General features: G+C 41.6%; 2 protein-coding genes across 5 annotated transcripts in view; both read left to right on the top strand.

The window, feature by feature from the left end:
* The first annotated feature begins 215 nt into the window (after positions 1-215).
* On the top strand, positions 216-5,344 carry mfsd11 (major facilitator superfamily domain containing 11). 2 transcript variants are annotated; one of them, XM_043231925.1, is made up of 14 exons: positions 216-392; positions 666-799; positions 905-960; positions 1,523-1,630; positions 1,798-1,877; positions 1,969-2,065; positions 2,153-2,211; positions 2,360-2,516; positions 2,617-2,657; positions 2,742-2,807; positions 3,028-3,153; positions 3,345-3,405; positions 3,494-3,629; positions 3,877-5,344. In XM_043231925.1, the coding sequence occupies exons 2-14, from the start codon at positions 704-706 to the stop codon at positions 4,036-4,038; spliced, it is 1,245 nt and encodes a 414-aa protein (XP_043087860.1). In that variant the 5' UTR covers positions 216-392; positions 666-703; the 3' UTR covers positions 4,039-5,344. The 2 variants fall into 2 exon arrangements, with proteins under 2 accessions (XP_043087860.1, XP_043087855.1); XM_043231920.1 differs by having other exon boundaries at positions 220-392; positions 3,231-3,405.
* Positions 5,345-6,020: 676 nt separating this feature from the next.
* The window catches only part of LOC122333966 (glutamine-rich protein 2), a 19,318-nt gene continuing 4,604 nt past the window's right edge, over positions 6,021-20,734 (top strand). The window contains exons 1-15 of one of the 3 annotated variants that reach the window (XM_043231837.1): positions 6,021-6,667; positions 11,693-11,797; positions 11,887-11,967; positions 12,409-12,522; positions 12,868-13,228; positions 13,749-13,834; positions 15,470-15,712; positions 15,844-15,966; positions 16,044-16,118; positions 16,206-16,370; positions 16,457-16,575; positions 16,935-17,000; positions 17,551-17,652; positions 19,247-19,412; positions 19,484-19,595. In XM_043231837.1, coding sequence (XP_043087772.1) covers positions 6,287-6,667; positions 11,693-11,797; positions 11,887-11,967; positions 12,409-12,522; positions 12,868-13,228; positions 13,749-13,834; positions 15,470-15,712; positions 15,844-15,966; positions 16,044-16,118; positions 16,206-16,370; positions 16,457-16,575; positions 16,935-17,000; positions 17,551-17,652; positions 19,247-19,412; positions 19,484-19,595 — 2,299 coding nt within the window. In that variant the 5' untranslated portion in view covers positions 6,021-6,286. Of the gene's footprint in view, positions 6,668-11,692; positions 11,798-11,886; positions 11,968-12,408; positions 12,524-12,867; positions 13,229-13,748; positions 13,835-15,469; positions 15,713-15,843; positions 15,967-16,043; positions 16,119-16,205; positions 16,371-16,456; positions 16,576-16,934; positions 17,001-17,550; positions 17,653-19,246; positions 19,413-19,483; positions 19,596-20,734 lie in introns of all 3 variants that reach the window. The other 2 variants (XM_043231829.1, XM_043231846.1) reach the window with 2 other exon arrangements.

The raw sequence follows: 20,734 nt of genomic DNA, 5'->3' as shown, positions 1-20,734 counted from the left end.
TATATGTGCGACAGAGCTTAGGACTAAACGTTGCTCTACTGGCAAGCAACGAGGCTTAACTACTATAAGTATTTTAGTAGTATAAGTATTTTAACGAATTTCTATCAACAGCAAATTCATCCCGGCGCCTCGAGCGCCCACCTCCGGTAAAAAAAAACACCATTACCCACAAATCCGTTCGTGGAGGAGGACGAGCACGACCCCGTCAGCTGATAGGTGTCACATGACAGACATTTTTTGATTTCGGAGACGGACGGAGCTCCTCCGACAAGTCGGAAGTAAATACATATTTACGTTTACCAGCTTTACAGAATGTTTATTTCCACATCTCCTTGATCAACGGGCGTTCGCATTATGAATTAGCCGTTTACCTCAGCGTACTCGACTAGTCGGTAAGTTTTCTGGGCACAACTACTGCTGCGGTCGGTTTCGATTCAAAAGCCTCAACAACACGACTAATCGTTTATTAAAAACGCGTCGTTTAACGAAACGCGTGACTTATTCCCGTCGCAGTAACCGCTTCGCCGCTAACAGACATGTCAGGGAGCTGTCTGGCCTCACGAGGAAGCGGTGATCATTTGCAGCACACGAAAAATAGCACGGTCACGTTTTTCACCAGTTGTGTCATGTGTCACTTGACTCGGACGCGTCTGTGTGTTCACCAGTTCTCAGGTTGTCACCGAGCTAAAGACTGGAAGCCAACATGAGTCCGGAAGGAAAGACCCTGCTCAATGTCATCATCCTGGGCTTGGGCTTCATGGTCATGTTCACTGCCTTTGGCACCTGCGGAAATATCGAAGTAGGTCTCGAGCTTTTTCCAGACATAGAAATGCGTGATCCGGCGAATGCTGTCGGATCCTGTTTGGCCGGGCTCATTCAAACCAACATTTTCACTTTTTTTCAGCAAACCGTAATAAAGAGCTTCAACAGTACAGAGTTTCATGGAAGTGGCTACACAAGGTATTCATTTTGCTTCATTTCTTTTGTCCCACTTTTTCCTCGGCCTAGCCGCCAGAAGTCACTTTTTCATTAGCTTTTTTTTTTAATGGGTGTTAGAAATGTTAAGCATGTATAAAGTGTGCTTGATGTAATTGAAGTGTGTTAAAATATCCACAAGCAAAAAAGAAAACCCAAAACCTTTCAAAATCCCACAGTTGCATGCTATTTCTGCTCAAGTCATGTGACGTGTTCTGACCCCTGCGCGTTTTTTTGAACGAGATTTATGATGAGTGAGTTAAAGAAGAAAATCTGATCATCTGATGTGCTGTAATCTAATGAATCTCTCTTTGACCTCGGTTGTGTAACAAAGAAGCGCTGTCTGCTCTCCAAAAAAAGAGAGAGAGAGAGAGAGAGAGAACGGAATGCAGTTAGCATGTGACTGTGTTAACGTTTATAACACTTTTTTTATTTCCCTCAGAGTCATTTTTACACACACACACACACACACACACATATGTCTTAAAAACACGCTATTTTGATGATCACTGATAATTAACCCATGCTTGTCATACTTCTCTTGTAGCATGGCGATTATCTACGCCGTGTTCTCTGCCTCCAACCTTATAGCTCCCTCAGTGATAGCTGTCATCGGACCTCAGTTGTCCTTGTTTTTTAGCGGACTTGTTTACAGGTAAGTGCCTGAACGACGTAATTTAGTAACAGCACTCGCATTTTTGATAACAACAGTACAGTATCACGGCAGCAATAAGCCTTAACCTGCTCTCTCTCTCTCTCTCTCTCTCTCTCTCTCTCTCTCTCTCTCTCTCTCTCTCTCTCTCTCTCTCTCTCTCCTTTCAGTGGTTATATCGCTGTATTCATTCACCCGTACACCTCGTCTTTCTACACGTTATCCGTGCTGCTCGGAATCGCCGCCGCGGGTGCGTTACCGTAATCCGCTCTGTTTACGACAGTACGCTTTTTGCTGCCGAGCGCTCTGTGAAGTTTTCCCGCTGACTTTGTGCCTTGCAGTGCTCTGGACAGCCCAGGGGAACCTGCTCACCATCAACTCCAAAGACTCCACCATCGGGAGAAACAGCGGGATATTCTGGGCGCTGATGCAGTTCAGGTACGCCTCGCCTGCCGTCTTTAAGAACGCGCGGAGGGGAACGGAGAGCGCGAGGAATAACGTTTCGCCGGTTGTCTTTATTCGCAGCTTGTTCTTTGGCAATCTCTACATATTCGTTGCATGGCGCGGCAAGAGTCACATAACAGGTGAGTGTGTTTTATATAATAAACCGTGGCAGCCGCTAGCAATAACCGTGGGTTGAAATGAATGAATGAAAAGAGAAACATCAATGCAAAATCTTTTCGGAATGGTTAGAACTATAATTGGGTCAAAAAAGTTGTTTCTCGGTGTCAGATAAGGACCGCCAGACGGTGTTCATCACGCTCACGGTCATCAGCCTGGTAGGAAACTTCCTGTTTTTCCTGATCCAGCGACCAGACCCAGAACCGGCCCCTTCTGACGCTTCTGAGTCACTTCTGCCGGCAGACATTTCTGACAGCGGCTCTGTGGCGTGAGTGTGCGCTTTTACACGCTTCTGAAAGTCGAGACGTTTTTCTGGAGCGGTTTAATCACATCTCGTTTTCCTGTTCCTGTCCTTCTTTTTTTTTAAGTCCGTCCCAGAGCCTGTGCTCTCAAGCGTTGCAGGCGTTCAGTAAGTGGTACTAAATGATCTCAAATCTATTCAGAGATTTAAAAATGTGTTTTTTTTATGAAATCGATGATCTCTTTTCAACAGAGAAATCCATACAGCTAGCTATGACCAAAGAGATGCTTTTACTGAGCGTACCCTTTGCGTACTCTGGTAAGTTCAGTCTTTCCGAGGAAAACCTGTTTGGTAGCAGCCATAATTATAAACGTGTTATGAAAAGTAGCAGAGCCCTGGGGGTGTATGAGGGATTTACTCTTTGATTTAATAACGTATTTAAGTGCTCTTTAACAAGAATTGCTATTATTATTATTATTATTATTATTATTATTATTAAAAAGTGATCAGCACTTTTCTGATTGGTTGTTCTGTCCAGGGGTCGAGCTCACATTTTACAGCGGGGTGTATGGGACATGTTTAGGGGCCATGACTCAGTTTGGAGACAACGCCAAGGGTCTTATCGGCCTCTCTGGAATATTGATCGGTGTTGGCGAAATACTTGGTGAGTCAACGCCTTATTGCGCTTCCTTTCTCTGCGGACATGACCAACGCGATTAAACGTTTGCTCCGCTTAACCAGGAGGGGGAGTGTTTGGGATCCTGGATAAGTGCAATCGTTTCGGCAGAAACCCTGTGGTGTTTTTCGGCTTGTTCACCCACATCGTGGCTTTCTACCTCATCTTCCTCAACATAGCCAGCGACGCTCCCGTGGCCCCAGAGGAAGGCACGCAGATGCAAGCTTTTATCCAACCCAGGCAAGAGGCTGCGGTTACAGTGCAGTACTGAGTCAGACGTGAAGGTGCGCTAGATGTTCATCAACTCTTTCCTGCCTTGTTTTGTCAGTGTGACCGTGGCGCTGATATGCAGTTTCCTGCTGGGCCTGGGGGATAGCTGCTTCAACACTCAGCTCATCAGCATCGTGGGCTTCTTGTTCCGGGAGGACAGTGCTCCAGCATTCGCAGTCTTCAAATTTGTACAGGTTCGGACCTCCCTTTAACTTAAAGCGTTCGGCGATTGGGTCATATTTCATTCAAAATGGCGTAACTGGTTTTCCGATTTCGTCGAAAACATCCTCATTTGTATTGGAATGGATGAGTAGTTAGTGGTTTGGGCTAAAACCAACCCTTTAAGTCTACATTTGCACAACTGCTTTTTGTTTTATATTACTGTTATAAAAGCAGAACAGTTGTAGAAGTGCATCCTCATGATGTTATCTTTCTCTGCAGTCCATCACCGCCGCGGTGGCCTTCTTCTACAGCAACTATCTTCTCCTGCACTGGCAGCTGCTCATCATGGTGCTGTCGGGCTTCCTGGGAACCATTACCTTCTTTGTGGTGGAGTGGGGCGTCATCAGCAGTCGACGGGACTCTGATTACGACAGCATCTGATAGGAAGAGCCAGTGGAAAACTCAAGTGCCAGAACCACCGTCTCATCTCCAGCCGCCAGCCTCCGTGAGCGGATCTACAAGATCTCCTCTCTTGGTTTCGCTCTTCGGTTTAGGCCACGCACCCATTCTCCTTGTACAGACACGTTTCCCTACTCGCACTTACGATACGTTTACTCCTCATATGGGATCTAGGATGAAGCGCTGTAATGCAATAAAAAGGTTCGAATATTCACATAACCAATCCAATTATCTTTCCAACCATGCTTTTTTTTTAAAATACATAATTCACCCAAAAGTTAAAGATCCGTCATGATTTACTCGCCCTCAAAGGGTGTTGTTTTGTTGAATTTTCTGAGGTAACTTCATGCAGCTCTTCATAGTAACACGGACATGCCATTAAAGCGGTCCAAACTTCTCCTGCGCCATTATTACAAGTTTTCGGAAGTTCGTCTCTGGAACATTTAGCTCCAGAATCGAATCCACATTCAAACAGTGCCGCTTAAACGCGAGGTCCAGCCTTTATAAGCTGGATACAACTGAATGAGCTGGGACCTAAATTTGTTCCATGAAATCCAAAAATTAGGTTATTTAGGCTTTTTGGATGGACAGCGCTCCTTTACGTCTTCGTGCGAATGCAATAAATCACTTACGTGTGCGCTATGCTGTGAGACTGTAGATGAACTTTTTTTTTTTTTTTTTTTTTTTTTTTTTTTTGTTCACAACTGCAAAATCGGTATCACCGTGAGACACTCGGCGGCTAAATTAGATGATCTTGTTTTAATTTCGCGAGTTTTTTTTTTTTATGAATACAATTTTGCCAAAGATTGAAGCACTCTGTAACAATTGTGTGTGTGTGTGTGTGTGTGTGTGTGTGTGTGTGTGTGTGTGTGTGTGTGAGAGAAGTGAGCACAAATGTTAATGAAACCGAAAATGGAAAACCGAAAGAATGACTTGGGAATCATTTTTTTGTAATTGCGACTGTACTAATATCAAGCTGGGCTGAAGTCACCACGTCACTGTAAATAATAATGCGTTGAGGAAGGGTTCAGATAGGCTCTCTCTTAATGCGTTTGCGATATGTATGTGATAAACTTGTCTGCATGGGAGTAGGAGCTACACGTACGTCATTGCGGTGTAAACGGTTCGGCTTTGTTTGGTTCGGAGCAATCTTTAGGATGATGAGGGAAAATGTAACGCGAATATCTGGTCATATACTTGAATGTATCGTACTGTAAAAAGGCCTGGGTATTCTGTTTTCTTTTATAAATATGTGTATATATGGGATTAAAGTCCTTTTTGAGCCTTTGACTCTTGCCTGTGTCTTTTATTCTACAGTAACGCGTGTTTTGTTGTGGGACTATGATAATGATATAAGAATATCCAAGAAGCTCTTAAGAAAAACTGTAAAAATATCAAAATTGCATTCACAGTGGTTTTACATAAAAATCATGTAAAATTGGATTTAATAAAAGATTAACTAATAAATTATGTAGGACTATTGCTTTTTTTATTGAAAGAAAACAAAATATTAATAAATATTATATTAATATAAATATAATTAAATATTAGAAAACGGCATATTTTTTATTTAGTTTTTCCGTGAATATTTAACATATTATTTATGAATGCATGTTTTACAATGTGGCTGTTTGTACAGGCCAATGTTGTCGTATAGTACGTAATGAAAATAAAACGGAGAAAATCCTTTTATTTGTTACTTTTGTCGTCACACTGTACCATTTCCCTTAGAAATGTAAATAATGTAAATCTGCATAATGTGTACAGCTGTTCGTCTCTCTCCGCTCTCACGTGCGCTACTGAATCAGTTGCTGAGCAACCAAGACGCCGCTGCTCACAACACAAGGCAATGTCTGTTGATCGACAGAAACGTTGTCCAATGAGGATAGAGAAAACAAATGCAGCGAGGAATTTTAACCAATCGGCGCCCTCGGTAGGCGGGGAGAGCGTAAAGAGACGGGCAATCTTGATACAGTTTACCAAAGCAAAGCTGCCGGTAACGTGAGAATTAAAGGATGAACAAACGCCGAGAGACTTTAGACACAGCGACTAAACAACTTAGCATAATTTTACGATGCTCACAGAAACGAGAAAACGGCTTAGAGCGTCAAACGTCAAGTGATTATGTTTGAAAACGGACGGAACTGGAACTCGCGTACCTGTTCGGAGAGATGCGACTCAGACAGACCGATCTGTGATTGACAACGCCTCGTTCATCGTCGTTTAAACCATGTCGACCGACATAAGCCTGCGTGAGCTGCTGGACCTCTCCATAGGAAGCCCGGACACCGGATCCGTCAATTTCAACGCCCTGCGCGCTTTGCTGCACGCCATCCTGGGACACCTGAAGATCGAGAGGGTCGCCACCGCCTGGAAGGAGGCGGACCGCGATCGAGACGGCCCGGTTCAGGCTAAAGCCTTGCTGCTGGACAGCCCGAGCCCGCAGCGGGCGACGGAGGAGAGGCTGCGGCGGATGGAGGAGCAGATGCGCGCGCTGGAGGCTCTGCCCAGCGCCGCGGAGCTCGTGAGGTCCGACACCGCGCTCGGAGACATGTGGACGCTCATGCAGCTCCGCGGGAAGGCGCAGGCCAACGAGGACGGGGTGTCCAAGGTAAGAGTCAGCTACAAAACGACACAAGCACTGCTCCGTGCTGCGGTTTGCTTGTAAGTGTCATTAAAAGCACCTAACACTATTTCATCGCCACACACATTCATTGTGATAAACCATTGAGATTTCTGTCTGACAGCAGCTAGTGCTAGACTCGATCCTGAAGAACTGTGCCATCGCCTCAAGAGACCTTCCTGAAAGACTACACAGAAGTGCACCGAGGGCAAAAGCTGCTCTGAACACAGAGGATGCTCACAAAAAAAATGCATTTAATTTATTTCATTGATAAAGAAAATCTATTCGTGAGATGACTGCTTTTGACAGCATCCCAAGTGCCCAAAACCTTTAACAGGAAGGTCTCCGAAGCGTCTTGGAGACATCAACGCAGATCTTCAGGACTGAGTTCATCTCAGTTTCTTCACGTCAGGCTGATGAGGATCAGATCAAAAAGATCACAAAAACCTCGATTGTTACACGTGAAAATGTAAACAATGATATCTTCTACTCACACACTACAGCAAAAGATAGAAACAACTGATTTAAAAGCATTTTTTTAACGATTAATCGCATCCAAAATAAAGGTTTCGTTTTCATAACACATGCGTGTGCTGTTATATTTACTAAATATATATATAAACGCACACAAATACTGTATAATATACATATTTATATTCACTTTATATATAAATATATTAAAAAATATGAACGTAACATATTTTTAAGTATAAGTATACACATGCATGTGTTTGCATTTATATGTACATAATAAATATACTTTATGTAAACAAAGACTTTTATTTTGGATGCGATGATGATAATCATAATAAGTTACAACACCCGTTTACTTTATGACAACTGAAAAAACAAATATGGGTAAGAAGGTTGTGAACTTATCCTCTTTCCTTCTTTTTTTGTTTTAAAAACAAACACTTGTTAACCAGGAATCAAGCTATGTAAGATATATATATATATCAGTATCTGAAGTTTTGAAAAAGCATTTAAATGTGCTTTTTAAAGTCTGAATTAAAAAAGGTGTGTTAAAGGTAGTCGCGTATCTCAGCGCCGGCGAGCTGCTCCTCCGCTGGGGGTCTGCAGGAGGCTGAGCGTTTCATCGTGTGTCTCAGCCGCAGATGACTGATGACTGAGCGCGGAACAATGAGCGACAGACACTGAGCACCTTTCTCAGATAACACCATCTGTGTCTCGTGTTCCACAAACTGCACGTTTGTCGCACTCCCCAAACTCTCGACATACTTAAATATCAGTGATGGACGTCAAAGAACAGTTTCCGTTCACCACGCGGACGCGTTGCAGAAGCGCTGCGTGCTCATTTTAGTCTAAACGCCGTTCTGGTCCACACAGCTTGTGGTCGTATTATGTAGGTTATAAAGCGTGTGATGAGACAGGTATCAGTCAAAAGTTTGGACATGCCTACTAAATGAAATAGCACAAATTTTATTATCACAGTAATAAATAAATAATAGAAAACCGTTAAATGAAGTAAAATTCAAAGGTAAAAATTCAAAATAAATTGAAATCACACAAATAAAATTTAAATTTTTGTACAATAATCATATTTTACTGTATTTTTGAACAAACAAATGCAGCCTTGGTGAAGTAAAATTGACATTAAAAAACACTTTATGAAAACTTTAGGAGCCCCAACTTTTGAATTGTAGATATACGGTATGTACATTTGTAATGTAATTGAAAGTTAAACACGTTCATGTTCATATTTTTGATGCACACAAGACCATAACAGCTTATCAAAAGGTAGAAAGTACATTGACTGGCAATATAGTCTTAAATTAAGCCTTTTAATTCAGATTGGTGTTTTGATCCTGTTAAAGTGTATTCCTCCTAAAAGGTGCATATTAGTACTTTACGGGACATGACCCTTTTCAACTAAAAATGTATTTTTAAAAAAGGAAAATTAGGAAAATGGGTTTCACAGTGCAAACCGTAACTGTTAAACATCTGTGAAAACAATGATGACATGTTCGTATGTAAGTCTACATGCATTCCTTTGTATTTATTTGTGAAATTTACATTGTTGGTAACCCTTTATTTCACTTTAGACGTTCTACTGACAGTAAGTAAATAACTACATGTCAACTGGCGGTCACTAGAGTATTAGTAGACTGTCTGCTTAATATCTTCTGAAAATAGAAAACTATCATCGTTTACACTGGTGTTTCTGAAACGATCTCTGTTTACACTACACAACTTAAAACTCATGTCACATGAACATTCATGCAATGACCATAGATAAATATTGGGAGATTACCTATCATTTAGATCTTAGATGCATCTTGGTGCTTTACAACAACGAACAGCATTGTCAGGGATACACAGAGGGAATGTGGGCAGCCATGCCATCGTTTTCCGTTTTAAAACAAAAAGGTACTAGTGTAAACAGAGCATCATACTTTATTTTGATGGGTCCACAACATACTGACATGAGAAACTTTGCAAGTATATATCAACTTTTTCTACTAACCCTGAACCTTCTCTAACAGTCTACAATGAGAGTTAGTAGACGTGAAAATTTATGACAATTACTTTTATTGTTGTTGCAAATGTCTACAGTGTATGAAAATAAGCTCTTAGAGCTAAGAGACATGTAGTCGACATGTAGTTACAAAGTTACTTATAGTTAGTAGAATATATAAAGTGGCCTATCAAAATAATGTGTTTTTTCAGTTACATACACTGTAACTAAATACAGTTTAGCCCATGTGCCTTAACTTTAATAGGAAAGTCACCTACGGTACTATTGTAGCACTAATAGCGAGTATGACACTAATGACACGTCTCACATGACATTTAGTCCGTCCCGAGGCGATCACCTCCCCTCCACGTCTTTCTCCATCCTCCGATAAGCCGTCAGTAATTAACCTCCCGCAGAGTCGCCGTTTGTTACTGAAATCGCCCAGTGACGCGAGCGCACGGGGAGGTCCTGCTCATCTTCTTAATCATTAATGTTTCGTTTGCACATGTTTGGAGTCAACCATGGTTATCCGCCAGCGCCCTCGGATGACCCCTGCTGCCCAGCTGCCAGCTGTACGCGGAGCCCGCGGGGCGCTCGCCTTACACATTGTGAAGGTTGTCCACGGCGATGCTGGCGTCAAAGCTGACACGTAGCGTGTCACGGCAATCAAAGCGTCAAAGTTGAGACGTAGCGTGTCACGGCGAGCGCACTGGAAACTCCGGCTCTGTTTTTGACCTGGGATTTAAGAGCTGTCGCGTGCCACTCAAACCGATGGATCCGGCAAATCAGATTGAGCCTCTCTCCCACGCCAGATCGAGTTAGGGTGTTGCCTATTATTTTCACTTCTGTTGTTTTGTCTGTCAGTTACTCGTGGCAACCCTTCGGAGGGTGTGGAGTACAGGCGGGCACTGCGCCCTGATACCGTGGCACCGTTACAGAGTGACCCAAGAATCACACGGGACACAGGACTGTTTGGCTGTGTGGTGCCAAGGCAAATATCTGAAGAGAAATGACTCCTGTGGCTAAAACACGAATGATTTCTGACTTGTTAAACAGTTTGTGTGTGTAGTTTGTAATTGCTGTGAACGGCTGGACTAGATTCTTATCGTTCTTAATTACCATAAACAAATAGGCCGTCAGGTTCATCATGAAAAACTGTCCTTTGCACAAAGGACTGTTGCAGGAACACGGTATCTGATGTGTTTTTCCAAAACACTATTGTTTAAAAGTTTGGGGTTGGTAGGTTTTTGGGTTTTTTTTATCTTATGCTAAGTATATTTTAAAAGGATGCTCACTTTCCACAAGTCGATATGATTCTTTAGGGACTGCATGAAGAGTCTATAACATACTTTGTTTCAAATCTCTTAACGGTAGTGTAAAAACACCCTTTTTACCTTCAGCTCTTTTCACGGCTACCTGTTTTGTTACATTTCCCTTTAAATGCTAATGAGCTCTGCGGACCCCGCCCCTCTCTTCTAATATTAAAATTAAAATTAAATTAAAAAACAGTATAATACATATCCAACCAGGACCAAATGGCCACCAAGGTCCATGGCTAGAATTCCAACATTTTAAGACCTCAAATTTTGGAAAAAATATGGAAACAAAGATGTCATGTGCGTATGCACTATGTGTTCAGACTATACGTAGTCTAACTAATTAGTACTAGTATTGCCATGGTTCATTTTGAAAAAACATGCTATTACCGTGGTACATGTCCAAAAAACATGCTATTCCTAATATATTGCATATGCATAAATTACATACATAAATACATGTCACTGATATGTGTCCGAACCCATAGTTTTTGTATGGTATTTAATTCCTAAAAATCTGGATATTACTGTATTACTATGGTACTTTTACTAATACAGCAACAGGTTAACAGCAGGTAATAGGTACTTTTTTACTAGTGTGGTATATTCATTAACAAGGAAGTCATTTTTATGGATACATCCACAGGTATCCACAACACTGTCTCTCTCTGCGTGTGGACATTCTGGATAGGCAGTGTAATAATTTATTTCATGCGCTTGTCATCTTCGTCTCTCTTTACGTTCACTAGTCGTCCCTTCAGACTAATAAGGGAAACCCAAGACAAATTTGTTCATCTACCGGAGTCTCACAAGAAGACAAACAGCGCTAAGAGTAACAGAGCTTAGACATCAGAGGTCACGCAAACATATCAGTAAGCGAGAGGACAGCGATGCCACATCCTGTTTGATTCAGGACTGATTCCCAGGCCTTGTCATGGTAACCGCTGTCGAGGTTAAAGGTCAGAAGGTCTCTATGCTCTCACAAAGAGTACATTACATACCTTTCAAAGAAAGAGACACAGAGGATGCGCTTAACCGATTCGGCTGCGCTGTTTTAGAGGTTTAGCTCTACTCAAAGTCCAGGGGAAAGGGATTATGGGCTGTTTTCTCTTAGGAGCGTGTTGCTTTCCCGGTTACTGTTGCCTAGTAGGAAGGGTGTGAAATGAATCCCTCTAAATCTTCAAAGACTGAAGTTATTTTAAATCCTGTTTTCTTCCTCAGTGTATGGCCCTAATCCAAGACCTGCTGAAGGAAATCCAGGAGCTCAAAGAGTCCAGAGACGATCTGAGACTGGAAGTTGATGCTCTGAGCGATCAGCTTAGCCAGGTGACCGCACACGCAAACCAACATCAATCATTTTTTTATTATTAAGTATTTAGCGCTTGCTGTGTGACTTGATAACATGTCATCTTCAGTTGAACGTGAAGGAGTTGGCGGACCGTATCTTAGCTATGGAGCAGTATTGCCACCAAGTGGAAGATTTGGACAACGCTACGGTGAGCTTTTAAAGTACAACCAGAAATGTAACTTTTACTCACCCTCGTATTCTACAGAACAAGCGTAAGCGTGTTTTTTCATTGAACAGAAAAGTAGGTATTTAGCAGAATGTCTGAGCAGATGTTTTTCGTACAATGCTTTCGTACATAGAGTAAACGGTGACTGTCAAGTACCAACAAAGTTGCAAAAAGCATGGTCTATATGACTCAGTTGCTATATTACAAGTTCTCTGAAGTCACGTGATTTTTGTGGGGAGCAGACCGAAATGTACAGGTGTGTGTCACTGGCAAGAAGGTCCATTGTCTAAAGTAGTGCTGCCAAACGATTAATTGCATTAATTGCGAGTAAAACATAATAGGTGAACTTTCAGTGGTTGGAGAGACTTTGGAGAGACTTTGGCGCTTTTAATTGACATCAGAAAACGGTTGTGTTTCTCTCAGAAAGATCTGAAGGACAAGATGGCCCAGTATCCCGTCCCGGAGGAGCTCACGCAGTGTGTCACATGGGAAGTGATGCAGGCCGCGCTCATCAGCGAGAGGCAGAAGATTCAGGAGGCACGTCCGGCTGTAATCACTCAACACACAGCACGAAGTCAATTTAGTGTGTCCTGCAGCTTTCAAAAGCCAATAACCTTTCACAGCCTCCCTAAATCACGCAGGTTCTTATCACAGTCGTTGTTTGGTTAGAGCAGGCGGCAGCTGCAGCTGAGGCAAACATTGACCAAAATGAATGATTTGCTAAATGTAAATGCATAACCAACATCTACAAACACGAACCGAAGCTCAAAACAAAGACACTCGTCTCCGTGTTTCATGCAAAGCACAATGTACGCTGAAGGACACGCTGATTCTCATTCATGGGATGCTCTTTGTAAATGACATTCCCTCTTGCATTCCCAAGGGCTGCAGGACACCCTCTCCGCTGCTAAAAACATTGCACCCGTTCACCCTTTGAACCTGGGTACCCCGTTTAAAGAAGACAGAGCGGGTGCAGGTGGGACAGCTGGTGCAGATCTCTCTCGGCGGGTCTCTCCTCCCCAGCAGTCCCTGTCTGACGGGGCTCTGTGCACAGTGACGGGCCGCCGGCTGTCCCGGGTCAGCATTGGGGCCGAGCGCTACCCGGAGACCGTAGAGGCTCTGATGGAGGTGGGCGGACTGAGAGACAGACACGAGAGTCTGGAGGCCCGCGTGGGGCGGCTGGAGGCCGACAAGGCTGATCGGACCCAGCTTCAACATCTGCGCGATCTTCTCAATGCCATGGGTACGACACAGACAGAAACGTGCTCTATATACATTATGTCTCATAATCTCATTATTCGGTGAACAGCAACTAAAATGACTTGTATGGACATTTCTTTTGTGCTCTACATGCGAATGTAAGACATACATGTTTGAAACAACATATAGGTCTTTTTTAAGCCCACTTACATTAAAGTACATTTTAAAGAGAGTACACTTTCATAACACTTTTCTACATTGTATTAAAATTAGAAATGACATATTTGTTTTATTTTGGTTTACCCTAGTATTACATTTTTTTAAAAAACTGTAGTTCAATTAATTACATTTAATATAAATGTAAATAATATTGCATTTTCATTTCATTCAGGTCACACATAAGTACATTCTTTTAAAGCATATTATTTTCATAACAAGTGTTTTTTTGTTATGATGTTTCAATAACATCAGATGTCTTTTATAATGCAGTACAGTGCTCTTATAATGCACTTGTGTGTGTGTTTAAGGGTGTTTGCGCTTGATATGTTTTATGATTTCTGTAGAAGAGAGGCAGATTCCTGACCAGGTGCCGGAGCAGCTGAATTATTTGAGGACTCTTGTCGACAGTCTCCTAGCAGATAAAGAGAAGGTATGACAGAAACGCTGACTATGGTTTTAAAATCAAAGTAATAACTACTACACCCTAAACTGTCCTTTAAACCTGTCTTTTCATTTTGTTATTGTACCAGATTTTACAATACCTCAAGAAGCTGTAATTATTAGATAACTGTAATTATCTAAACAAAGCACCGTCTACACTTATATTGTCCTTGTAAGTGATGTATGTCACCAGTGACAGTTAAACAGACTCATAAAGGTGACTAAGCAACCAGTGCCGGGCTATATATATATATATATAACTAATTTATTGTTCAACATCAATTTCCTATCTGGAACACAACCGTTGCACTTTACTACATTTAATAAAATAAAAAGCATTATGATTTTTTTTCTTTTCAGTTTTTTTTAATTCTGCTTCTACCAAAACGAAAACTAATTCCGCTTTCAGTTCAATTCTGAATGGCACCCGGCATAAACCGCTTTCTCCCGAAATGAGTTTTTCGATCAGATTCGGGTGACTTCCAGGGAAGTTTCGCGCAGGTCCGGCACACAGTCGCACACATAAGCGGCATGTTACGGTCTAGGTGACTCCTGTAGGTGTCAGACGCGGAGAGCGTGTTGATGGACACCAGGACGGTAGAGGTGTGTGAGAGTTCACACTCCGCAGGACAGAGCACAGGTTCAGCCAGCGGTCAGGACACACACTCCTCGCAGATAGAGCAGCTGAACCTGCAGACGGCTCACATCAGGTACTTATCATCTGAAGTCTACCGGTCAGTCGTCAGAGACGTGGGGATTTTCAAACTTCAGAATTGGTCGTTGTGTTAGATAATATATGTTGCGTTAGTTACAGTAATGAGAATGTAGCATCAGAGGAAAGATTTGTTGGAGTTGGAGGAAGTCATCCCACTTAATCTTTTATGAGAAGTTAATGAAAAAAAAGGACAATAGAAGTATTTTAACTGTGTCACACACACACACACACTCATGTAGGATTGCAGTACTGAAGCTGGATGAGAAAGTACAGGAGCTGATCAGAGAGAAGATGCATTACAGTGCAGAAGGAAAATACAGTGAAGACATAAACATACAAGAGCAGGTTAGTCAGAACAAGACGTCTCAGTCTTATGTCAAATATGATGTTTTGTTATGTTTTATTGTAATACACACACACACACACACACACATATATCTCAGTGGTATATATTTAAAGAATACAGCCTTTTGAACTTTCTATTCATCAAAGAATCCTGATTTCAACACTGTATATTATAATATTAATATTATGTTTCTTGAGCAGCAAGTCTGTACATTAGAGTGATTTCTGAAGAAACATGTGACTGCTGTAATGATGCTGAAAATTCAGCTTTAAATCGCAGAAATAAAATAACAAGAGTTATTTTAAACTGTAATAATATTTCACAATGTTCATATTTGTACTGTATTGTAGATGAAACAAATGCAATCAGGCAAATAAAAAGCACACAGGCCACAAATATTAATTGCGATTACAGGATTTCTTACAAATGACAAAATCATTTCAAACGATTTCTTCCCTGCATCTATGTTTCACGTTAAACTAATATCTTGCAATATATCACCCGCCCTTATTGGCCTGATATCCAATCACTATATCTTTTCATTTTTTACGGTTCACCTGTAGTTAATCAGCCTCAGGGCTATGATGGAGCGTATGAGGTCCTCCTCATCCTCTCTACTCTCACAAAGTGGACAGCAGGAGGCAGACGGTCAGGATCAGGCTCAGAGTACAGGTCAGGATCAGGGTCAGCAGCAGACAGGAGGTCAGGGTCTGGACCAGGAGCTCAGTCAGTTGACCCAGTCTTACAACAAACCTGAGGGCAAGACCGCTCACCTCACGAAGCAGAGACGTGAGGACAGAAACAAGGTACATGACAGAAAGAGACGAGGTTGAGTACGAGACAAAGCTAGGACTTAAATGAGATGTTTGAAGTCTCCCGAGTTCCCGATGATCACCGAAATGTTCTCGAATGAGTGCGTGGTGTTGTTTTGCTGCAGAGCGCTGGTCTGGTGAGCAACTTGGAGGCAGCCGTACTTCAGCTGCAGGCCGAGTGTGAGAAACTCCACGGAACCTCCAACCGCCTGACGGAGGAGCACGGCAAGAAGCAAACACACATCGACGTGAGTAAGCGGAGAGTTTCGAGAAATAACAAGACACCGCTTACTTCCGTCGTTTGCTTAGCTTGTGGTTTTTCCAGCGTCTGTTCAAGGTAGTGGAGGAACTGGATGAAAAGAAAGCCGACAAGCAAGCGGTGGAAATGGAGATTGAAATCGTGAGTTGCTTCTTTATACAGTCCATGTTCATCAGCTCTTTGCGTTCTCCCCGCTGGGCCACCTGGGTCACTCTCGGTGCTCCTCAGAAAGCAGACAAGCGGGCTCTGGAGAGCAAGGTGAGCCGCGAGCAGTTCGACAGCACGACAGAGCAGCTCAGTAACATGTTGCAGGATCTGCTGAGGAAGGTCAGCGCTCAGGAGCAGGACTGGAACAAGGTGATCGAGAAGATCTCCGCTGAGATGGACTTCAAGGTGAGGCTACTCCAACTCTCCATGGTGTAAAAAAATGTTGTTTGTGCTCCCATCATGACTGCGATTTTGTGTGTCCTGTACTGTAGCTGAACCGGATTGAGCTGGATCCTCTGAAGAAACAGCTCGATGATCGCTGGAGGACCATTCATAAGCATCTCCAGACACCTCCTATCCCCGAGCAGGACGACGCCGCCGGACTCAGGAAGTGAGGCGCCAGATCAACTTATTAATTCTAATTAAAGCATTATATATAATTAGATATATATTACGTAATACTGTCAATCAGCACTAACACATTCTAATATGTTTCATTGTTTTTATAATTTTATTTTTGTCTATTAAACATTGTCTAAATATATACGTTAACTAGATGAGCACACCTGCGGGTGTTGCCACGGAAACAGTAACAGTGGCATCAAAATCGCGCGATTGCAAAGCATTTGTATCATTGCGTATGTTTTTGTAATGTTGCATTATCGCTATCTGAATAACCTCTGTTTGACAAACATGATGGTGGTTGTACGGAAACAAGCCTCACTGCCTCTTTCTTACTCTGTATTGCAGACAATTAGTGGCCCGCTTTCACTGCATCTCCTGTGACCGTCCCGTGGATATGATGACGCCCGGACAGTACGTAAATATTATAAAGGACAGCTGACGTGACACTTTTTGTTAACACTTCACAGCGAGGTTTCGTTCGTTGACACTAGTTAACATTACGACTAAGATAAATACTCCTAAATCTTAAACACATAATTCAAATCAAAATTGAATGAATAAACCTGAGCAAAGATGTAGTCGTAACATTAGCTAACGTCATTAAAAGTAGTTATAAATACATTCAAAAGGCCTGGTTACAGATCTTCCATAATTTATATTTCTATAATTTCTATAATAAATAACAGGTTGGAGTTTAAACTAATATCAGAATTGTCTCATTTTAAATGAATGCTTAACTGACTTAAGACAGAAAATAAAAGTTCAGCGATGCGTTCAGTGATACTTACCTATCTATATAGTGTTGATATTAAATATCATCAATTTTAATTTGCTAGTATGTGCGGAAATATTCAAACCATGTGTGTTACAACTAACCCTGTGTTACATTTTGCCCCGTGGCTCTCAAATAAACACTACAGTAACGTCTCTCACGATCTCTGGGGGGGTTTTGTATCCACAGGAACCTGGTGACTCTGCCCTCTGCCCCAGGACTGCCCTCTCACAAGTCCAGCCGGCCCTACACTGTGTATGAGCTGGAGCAGGTGCGACAGCACTACAGGAGGTGAGACACACTTTGACCGGGCTCGTCCAGCAGAGGGAAACACAACCCAAACTAATTCAGATACAACTAACGGAACGTACTTGGGTACAGGCAAAAGGGTTTTAACCCTTTGTGTAATATAACAGATTATCAAAACAGGTGGACGTTCTTTAAAAGAACATTCACAGAAACTAAAAATAAGTTTTTTATGTACTGGATTATAATGACAAGTGCACAGAAGAAGTCTACATTTATATTCATGTTCTTGGTTTTTTCATCAAGATATACTTAAGACAAAACCTCATTAGAATATTCTTTACATGTTCAAGGTTACATCGTTGCAGTTTACAGCAGCAAGTCGTTTTTAAGGCGGAACAGCTTGGAGTAAAAGTCATTACCAGAATAAATCATTAATACCCAAATGAACATTTATTACTTATTTATATGTGTTATTTATATTGTCATGAAATGTTTATTATTTTGCTCAAAGTCAAGTTGCAGAAAGAGCAAGCGTGTTTATTTAATACATAAATCTTTGGCATAAATCCACTGATAGCGTTGAAGCACATTTTGAAGCACATAGACATAAAAATGAACAGCAAAATAGAAACCTATTAGTGTATTTAAATTGCTAAACTAATAAAATTGTTAAGCTAAAAGTATAATGAAAAAATTAAGGGTAACATTTTAGAATTAAGTACAATTTTGACCTCAATAAATTCTTAATTTGCTGCTTATTAATAGTTAATAAGGTGGGGATGTAGAATAAGGATTTAATATAATAATACAATAAGTATAAAAAAACCTTTTAACTATATACAAACTAGATGTGTACTCATAAACTATTTTTTAAAAATTAAAAAGCGAGTCAATTTTGTCGCATGAATAACTGAAATAGTACTCTTTGATTAGAGTACATGGAATTTATCAAGCGAAGTATTTATTTAATGTATTTATATTAAGGTGTCCCAATTTTTAAATGCAGTGTAAAATAAAATAATTTTTAAGCAGTGTCATACTGTGCCCATATGACCAGTGGCGATTAGTGATAAGGTCTTAATGAGTTTATTTGTCTCAGCCTAGAACCAGGTACTAACCAGGATAACTTTAAGATGGCTTGTTTTGAGAGAGGCTCGGCACAGAATGAGCATAGCCGTGTTTTAATATTCAGGCAGATAGACCAAGAGCCCAGTCAGTGTCCCAAATCAAGGACCCCAAAGCTCCCATACAACCAGGGTCTACCAGAAATTTCACGGACCCGCTACCGTTCCAACCTGAGTCCAGCAAAGAAGAGCAGCAGTCGGACCTTGAACAGGCAGTGAGTTAGACTCAGCTTTCTTAGCTAAACGTCAGTTTTCCAGACAAGGCCACAGGTATCTAGAGACTCCATGTTCTCTTAAGAATAAAGGTTTTTATTGCCGTTGATGGTTGCATGAAGAACTTTCAACGTCCATAGAAACTCTCCATTGCACTGAAGGTTCTTAAATGTTCTTCACACTAAGAAAATCGCTTCCTTTAAGTACTAATCACTGGAAGGTTCTCCGCATGAAGAAACAGAAAACCCCTAACCATCCCTTTAAGAGCGTTGAGTGGTGTTTTATTGTCTGCTGTGCAGTGAGCGGATCCCGGAAATGGCCGATTACAGTTACCTGTCCCGTAACTGTGGGGGCAGCCACACACTCACCTACCCCAGCCGCCGCTACACCCGCCTTCAGCACATCACCCATCTGATCCAGAGCGAAGAGGAAAGTCGGCCCGTGTCCTCTGGACCGCCCACACAGGTCTGCCACAGAATCCTTTGAAAATGTCCTAAGCGTTGAGTACGTATGAACCCTGAGCTGTGTTTCTTCAGGCAGCAGAGGTGGACATCTTAGGTTTGGACGGACAGGTGTACAAGGGCCGAATGAGCAGCAGAGCAGTGAGACTCCCCGATACAAGATTTCCCACCATCTCTCCTCGAGAAGGTTAACGTGGCACGTCACACTAGCCTCCACACACAGTAACAGAACAATACAAAACCATCAAAACATGAGGAGTATGTTATAGTCTAACTATGCAAATGCTTCGATCAAGTCCCTCACAGAAAATAAAGCACACTTGGACTACAGTACAGCCGGTTATTAAAATTTAATTGGTTCACCGTTGTTTTTGATCCTCCTAGGCATTACTCGATGAGCTTTGCTCATGCATCACGCTTAAATTCTCGCAAAGCCTCCTGAAATTCCCCCCAAAGCTGAGATTCGTACATCAGCTACGATTTTCCCCAAGGTTTTCAATGGGATTAAGTAACCCTCTCTCTGCTCGCCTGCATCGCGTATGCGGCGTGTTCGGGATTATTGTGTTAGACATGACACATTCAGCATGGCTAACACCTGCCATAGCGATTGATTCAATTATAAGCTGGAAATAACGAGAGCAAGCTTTGCATGTTAGCTTTGGCCAGAAATCACGTCTGCACGATGGGGCGTGTTTCATGATCAGAATTAAAAGCACAAAATACGAAAAATGCCTGTTTTTCCTAGACATCAATTTTGGCCATTATTTTATCTAGTACGACACAGCATCCATTCCCATCACTTCTAAACATCAATAAAGCCTTCTAAATATTTGTAAAGCTTTAAAAGTTCGTTTAAATATGAGAGTTCACATTATTTAATCACCCTCATAATGTTCCAATACGGCTATTGTTTATATTGACTATGCCTGTCAATTTACAAAAATTACAACCAGACTATAAAAACACCATTTAAGAATGATTTATTATCCGTTCATATGATTTTATGAAATATTTGATGCAGGACAGTTTTTCTTCTTCGGTGTAGCTCTCAGTGTAGCTACATAATTCTCTTTCAAGGTGTGCCACCTCAGTGTTCATCTACCTTTGTAGATTTCTCGTTAACATTATTATTTTTTGTGAAAAATATCATGAATTTGAGAGAACGTCTACGGAGCCCGGTGTATTTTATATTGTATTTTAATGCTTATTCGTTACAACCTTTGTGTTCTCTTGCCAAGGTATTGCATTCCCTCAAGAACTTTTGCGTTCCCCTAAGAAACTTTGTGTTTGCTCGCTCCAGATCTGGAACAGTGTTGACATGAATGA

This window comes from Puntigrus tetrazona, chromosome 3 (assembly GCF_018831695.1).
Source record: "Puntigrus tetrazona isolate hp1 chromosome 3, ASM1883169v1, whole genome shotgun sequence".
In the NCBI taxonomy this organism is placed as follows: Eukaryota; Metazoa; Chordata; class Actinopteri; order Cypriniformes; family Cyprinidae; genus Puntigrus; species Puntigrus tetrazona.
Note: the sequence above shows the minus strand (reverse complement) of the source record. Positions and strands in the feature narration are given on the sequence as shown.